This window comes from Harpegnathos saltator, unplaced genomic scaffold (assembly GCF_003227715.2).
Source record: "Harpegnathos saltator strain DR-91 unplaced genomic scaffold, Hsal_v8.6 scaffold87, whole genome shotgun sequence".
In the NCBI taxonomy this organism is placed as follows: domain Eukaryota; kingdom Metazoa; phylum Arthropoda; class Insecta; order Hymenoptera; family Formicidae; genus Harpegnathos; species Harpegnathos saltator.
Window position 1 is genome coordinate 453,935 of NW_020230714.1, and position 6,000 is coordinate 459,934.

Consider the following 6,000-nt stretch of genomic DNA (forward strand, 5'->3'; position numbering starts at 1 on the left):
CAATTGAATCGCGCGCGCGGCCCGTCTTCATTTCACGCGACGCGTATCTTCACGGCGTCGCGTTAGAATTGGAAGAAGCCGAGGTGGCCGGGAAAAGGAAACCGGTTGCGCTCGAGAATGATTTGCGTCTACGTGAAAGAGCTTTCGAGCGACACCCTCGCGCGCGCGCTTCGCTCGTGTGCGTTACGGAATTTGTGCGGTCGTGCGGAGACTGGAAGTTAGGTACGACGACCGGTGGGTTCGCGGCTCATTAATCGATCGGCCGCCGCGCGTTGTTGATAATTCCACGGCTACTAGAAATATCTTGGAAGATATCGCTTCCCCCTCTCTCCATTTATCTATCTTTATCTCTCCTTGTCGCTCGGCTGGCTTTCCTTGCCGATGACAAACCTGTAGTACCTACTTTTCTCGGCGAGACACTATCGCGGCAATGGCTGCTTCTCACGTGCGACACCGACAGCGTATGTGAGACGCCGGCGACAGATATATTTTCCAGATTAGATATATTCCCCTCCCTCCCTCCCTCCCCCTCGAGCGCACTTGGAGCGTGCTCGTCGTAGAAAGTTTATCTGGCGATAATGGCCGCGTTGACCGCGTATTAACGCCCGGTGCTGTGTGCGTTAATCAGACTTTCATAAAATGTTTCGATTGGCTGCGATAAATTCCGCCCCGCCCGTCCGCTCGATTCCAATGGGAATTTTCATTTAACGCTAATAATCGTGTGCGTATCGGATGCGTAAATTCTTATCATTATGCTTTAATTGCCTGCGTCAGTGGTTCAACAGCGAGAGGGTCTAATTAACCGAAGAACGGAAAGAACGTGCAACGCGATCGCTTTCCATAAAATCGCGCGAATTTGCAAGGAGGCTTTACGGCCCGTCCGATTATCGCCGCCGTTATCGCCATCGCGCGATTGTACGATGCGCGATTGCGTTTGTTGCAGGCATAGAGCGAAGCACGAGGATCCCGCGAGCGCGGAGGAACGGCGGATCCACCGCTGCACTTTCGCCGGCTGCAATTTCAAGACGAAAGTCAGCTCCCACTTGCAGAGACACGTGCGGCTGCACACGGGCTCGAAACCGTACAAGTGCCGGCACTGCTCCTACGTTTGCAACAATCTGGTGAGTTGTTGCGCCCGACACACACACACACACACACACACACACACGTACTCATAACGAGGAATTCCTCCCCGAGCGAAAAAAAAAAACGATTCGATGCCAGACTCAAACATCCAGCGCGAGAGTCATCATCCATCAATCCCGAATATTCCAACCTCACGACCCGGCACTTTGCCGGCGGTTGTGACTCGCACATACCTCGATTCCGCAACCTTCAAATCTCCGTCATCGACGGACGTGCACCTCTCGAGAGCGCTCGGAGTCTCAAAAAAGCTCAAGGCGCAGGACGAAAACGTCGACTCGAGCATCCCTTAGCGAAGCGAAGCAACGAGAGTTGTCCCGACTCGTTTCGCCGGACCTCATCGTCGTCATCGTCAGGCAGGAGCTGGAGCTCAGAGTCTCACGGGGCTCTGCCGCGACTAAAACCAGTAGCGTCCTTCGTCCTTCGGCCAGACACGCATCCTGGCGGACCTACCGCGCGCGCGCGCGCGCGCGCTCATCGGGACTCGAAGTCCGCTCCGCTTAAAACGTCGCGGTGGCGCGCGGCACTCTCGGGGCTCTCTCGCGCCGTAGTCCAATTTTTGTCCGGCGGCTGAGTCCGCGGCGTAAATTAAGCAAAGTACACCTTAACGTTTGGACCGCGCCGCCGCCTCTGCCGCCGCCGCCGCCGCCGCCGCCGCCGCCGGGGCGCGATAAGATAACGAGTTAATTGTGCTCACTGGATGCCCACACACGCACAGGCCAGTCATACCGAGCGGCCGGTATGCTAATGTCCTTTGAAGCTTGAGTTGGGATGCGACTCGCATACGAGGCCTCCGTGTCTCTTTGATAGCGACATAAACTCATTCCAGTGGTTCCCAATCGCCTCCGCGGGGCCATCGATCAGAGGGCTGTGTTCTCTCTCGTCTCTCTCTCTCTCTCTCTCTCTCTCTCTCTCTCGTCCCTCTCTTTGAGATCGGCGAGAGGGGATGCTCCGGCGCCGCGACAGCGTTGGAATCACCATCGCGTCGGCGATCGAGGGCACACGCGGGAGCGTTAATTAAAGGTGCCATTTTATCGCGTCGCGCGTACAGAGAGCGCGAGATGCGTATTGATTTAACGGTCGCGGACCGATCGCGCGCTCCGTGCGAGCGAGCGGTGCGTGCACGCAACGCGGATTGGCTGTCTCGAAAAAGTCCGCTGCGTGATCGCCGGCGACTTTGAAAGCGTTTATCCCGCTCGGCTCTAGCCCGGAGTCTAGCCGATTACTCAAATATCTCGGGGCATCGATAAATCAGCGATGGCATTTCGCGCGGCTGCGGGGATGGAAGAAAAAATAATCCGTCGCAAGGCGTACGGCGAGCGAGCGAGCGAGAGAGAGAGAGAGAGAGACAGGGGGAGGGGGGAGACTGCGAAAAGTATCGAGCTCGACGATAGCTGTTTGCACGGCACTTTAATAAGGAAGGAACGTGCGAGCAACGCGCGGTGCGATTTAACGAGGGGATTCCCCGCCGCCGCCGCCGGAGCGGACGGCTCGCCTTGCGTCGACGAGATTACGCGCACCACCTTCCTTCCTTCCTTCCTTCTTCCTCCCCACGTTATGATTTACCTCGGATGGTTACACGCCTTTTTTTTCACGACCGACACTTCCGCCCTCGCCTCGACAGCGTTCTACCCTCCGGCTTCTCGCAGCGCGCCGCCGCCGCCGCCGCCGCCGCCACTTGGAAAACTTTCGCCGAGGGTGGTAAGTCCTCGAACACTGGTTAACGCTGAATCTGAAAGCAGCGTTCTCTTCCTGCCGCATCAGTCGCCGAAACTCGTCGAAGAGAGCTGACACCCCCCCCCGCTCCGAAAGCGTCGCGCCTTCGAGCGTGAAAGAGCCGATCGTTCGATTGCCATTTTTTAACGCGACGAACCGAGATCGACTCGCCGTTTCTCTCGAACGCTAATTCCTACACGCGCATCTCACTCGAGCGGAACAGCGTTTTCCCATCTCCCTCCCTCTCTCTCTCTCTCTCTCTCTCTCTCTCTCTCTCTCTCTCTCTCTCTCTCTCTCTCTCTCTCTTTCTCTCTCTATATCTCTCTCTCTCTCTCTCGCGCGCGCGCTAATGAATTTTTCGTTCTCTCGAGGTAGTCTGATTGTAATTATTCGCGAAGTATGTGAAACGATCAGGGCGTTTCTTATCGCCGACGCCTGACATGACTCGCGCATTCGCCGTTTACCGCCGTGACTTTTTTCACCGACAAATCTCGCGCGGCCCGGCTCAATCGGCCGAATTCTACCGGTCTGAGTTATAATTTTGATCGTCCTGCGCGCAATATTGTAATACGCGAGCCGACCGATTAAATGTCGCTTATTTATGGGATATGCGGAGAGAGACAGAGAGAGAGAGAGAGAGAGAGAGAGAGAGAGAGAGAGAGAGAGAGAGAGAGAGAGAGAGAGAGAGAGAAAGGGAGGAGGACAAGGGAGAAGGCGGACGAATCGTGAAACGTCGATCTGGGTTAAGCTCCCTTCCCGAAAATTTTACGAGCTATTCGCGAGCCTGTCGTTGCCAGCCGGACTCGTCGGCGGTTTGTGCGCATCCGTCGACATGTTTACGTTGCAATTGCAGTCGGTCGCGTCTCTCTATCGCGCGAGCGAATTAATAACGGCGCTCGCTCGCTCGCACGCGAGAGAGGTCCGCGCACGCAGCGCTACCCGTCTTACGGGTGAATCTGTTTTTTTTTCTCGAAAATAACAATAGACGAATCCCATACATTTTCCGCCGCAAACGACTCTAGCGACGGCTCTCCCGAAGCTCGATCTCGCCGAGCCTAGCACGTAGAAATCAAGTCTCCGATTTCTCGAGCGAGTCTCGTCGCGAGTGTGTGTTGTCGCTTGCTTCCTGCCGCCGCCGCGGCCGTCATCCGTCCCTGGCAGGTAAATCGTAAAAACGGAGCCGCGCCTCGGACGGAATGATTCTCGTGGAAATCCCAATTGATCGGCGATCTAATGAAACTCCTATGGCAGATTTGCGTGACGGCATTTGCGTGTCGCGGCTCGACTCGCGGCTCGACGCAATAAAGGCCGCGGTCGCGCGCGCGCGCGCGCGCGCGACCGCCCATGGCGGTGTGAACGAGGCTTAATCTGCGCCGCGTCACGGAGCGCTGGCCGCGGAAAGATTTACTTATGGGAAATTAAATTTGATGTTGCCGTTGCCATCAACGGCTCGTATAAGCCCGCCTGGTAGGAAGATGTTTACGACTACGACCGGCTACTTAGTCCGAGAGGGTAAAGCGCCTTTTAAATGCGCCAACGGCGTAGCCAATGAACGCGGGCGTCCGGTTCTGCGGCGGAGCGATTCCCCGGTCGCGCCACCGGGTCGCCACCAGGTATCCCACACAGCCGAACGAATGCGAACGAAAAGCCGACTCGACTAGCGCGCGGCGACCGACGATTCCGTTCGTTACGGCCGATCGCGGTGAAAGGTTTCTTTGTGTGTGCTTTTAGTTTCCAATGAAATTTTAATAGCAACGCCCCGACGCGGCCGGCCGCCGGATCGCCGCGGAAATCGCAGAAACGCGCAAAGCGATCGAGCGTGCGCTCATAAAACGGCGCTTCACTCGTCCGATAAAGGCCCTTGGCATCGATCGGTTGTTGCCGTTTCACTCGACTCATTAATCGCTGCAGCCTTGCAGCCGCTCGGTCTCTCTCTCTCTCTCTCTCTCTCTCTCTCTCTCTCTCTCTCTTCCCTGAAGCTCAGGCTTAGATTCGCGGACTCGATTCTGCTCTGTTCGCAGGAGAACCTCCGGAGGCACGTGCTGTCGACGAATCTACATCCCGGCGAGACGATCTACGAGTGCAGCTTGTGCGACGACGGCGCCACGACGTCGGGGCCGTTCCGCACGAACTTCGCCAAGGAACTCCGCGCTCACCTGTCGGAAGCTCACGCCGATCACTTCCCGACGCCCGACCTCGCGCACAAGTACGTCCTCGAGCTCTTTTCCGCCGGCCCGAACTCGTCCGATTGAAGGAAGCCAGGATCCGTCACGTCGAAGACGCTCGCGCGGTCTCGTCAGGTCGATCCTATTTCCACCTGCACGTCGCGTGTCACCAGGGGTTAATTGCTCGGAAAACGGATCGTCGCGCCGCGTGGAACGCCTGTGTGTATGTGTGTGTGTGTGTGTGTGTGTGTGTGTGTGACGATCACTCGCGATATATATACGGACATACAAAGGTCCTGAGTGTTACGTGTAGATTCGGTCTTGCGCGAATAATCGCGCGAAATTTTCAGTTATTCATGAGAGAAGACTGGCTGACCGATATCGCGGCGATCTCCTCTGATGAACAAGCCGCAGGCTCTCGTGTGGTTTCCTGGCAAGGGACCTCCTTCTCGTTCGGTTTATCCTGACTCACGAATTAGCGAGTCAAAACATTTTATATGGTTATTCTCGCAAGATTCTCGCGGACGAGGAATTCCGTCCAATCTACACACGCACGAGGGCTTTATGTGTTATATCGCCAAACATTCCGTATGTATGTATAATAATAACTACTGAGCTACAACTGTACACATTATTATACACTTGAATATACAAATAACAACGATTGAAAAAAAGTCACAATTATAACCGCCTTATCCCGAGGCTTTTATAAAGCCGAGCCGTGTCATGAAAGGAGAGGAGAACACGAGCATGTCGATATATCTTTCTCACCAAAAGTTCTTCGACCACGTTAATCCCCCCCCCTCCCTCTCCCTCGCCCGGTCAGCCCTTCTACTCTCGCTATCATCGAAGAGCGGTCGCGCAGACCGCGCGCGGCGATGCGGCGTGTCTCGCGCCGATTCCTCGCAAGATGAGCACCGTCTCTCGCGCGGCCGGTAGAATTGTACCGAGCCAGGAAGTAGTTAAAGTGATGTAC

The 6,000-nt window shown here is 55.9% G+C and overlaps 1 protein-coding gene across 1 annotated transcript in view; it reads left to right on the plus strand.

Annotated features, from left to right (window-relative positions):
* LOC105192017 (zinc finger protein 585A) overlaps window positions 1-5,289 on the plus strand; it is a 48,611-nt gene extending 43,322 nt beyond the window's left edge. Inside the window, exons 9-10 of the mRNA XM_025307457.1 lie at window positions 944-1,121; window positions 4,881-5,289. Of these exons, the coding sequence (XP_025163242.1) occupies window positions 944-1,121; window positions 4,881-5,111 (409 nt within the window). The 3' untranslated portion in view covers window positions 5,112-5,289. The remainder of the gene's footprint in view (window positions 1-943; window positions 1,122-4,880) is intronic.
* The last annotated feature ends 711 nt before the right edge of the window (window positions 5,290-6,000 follow it).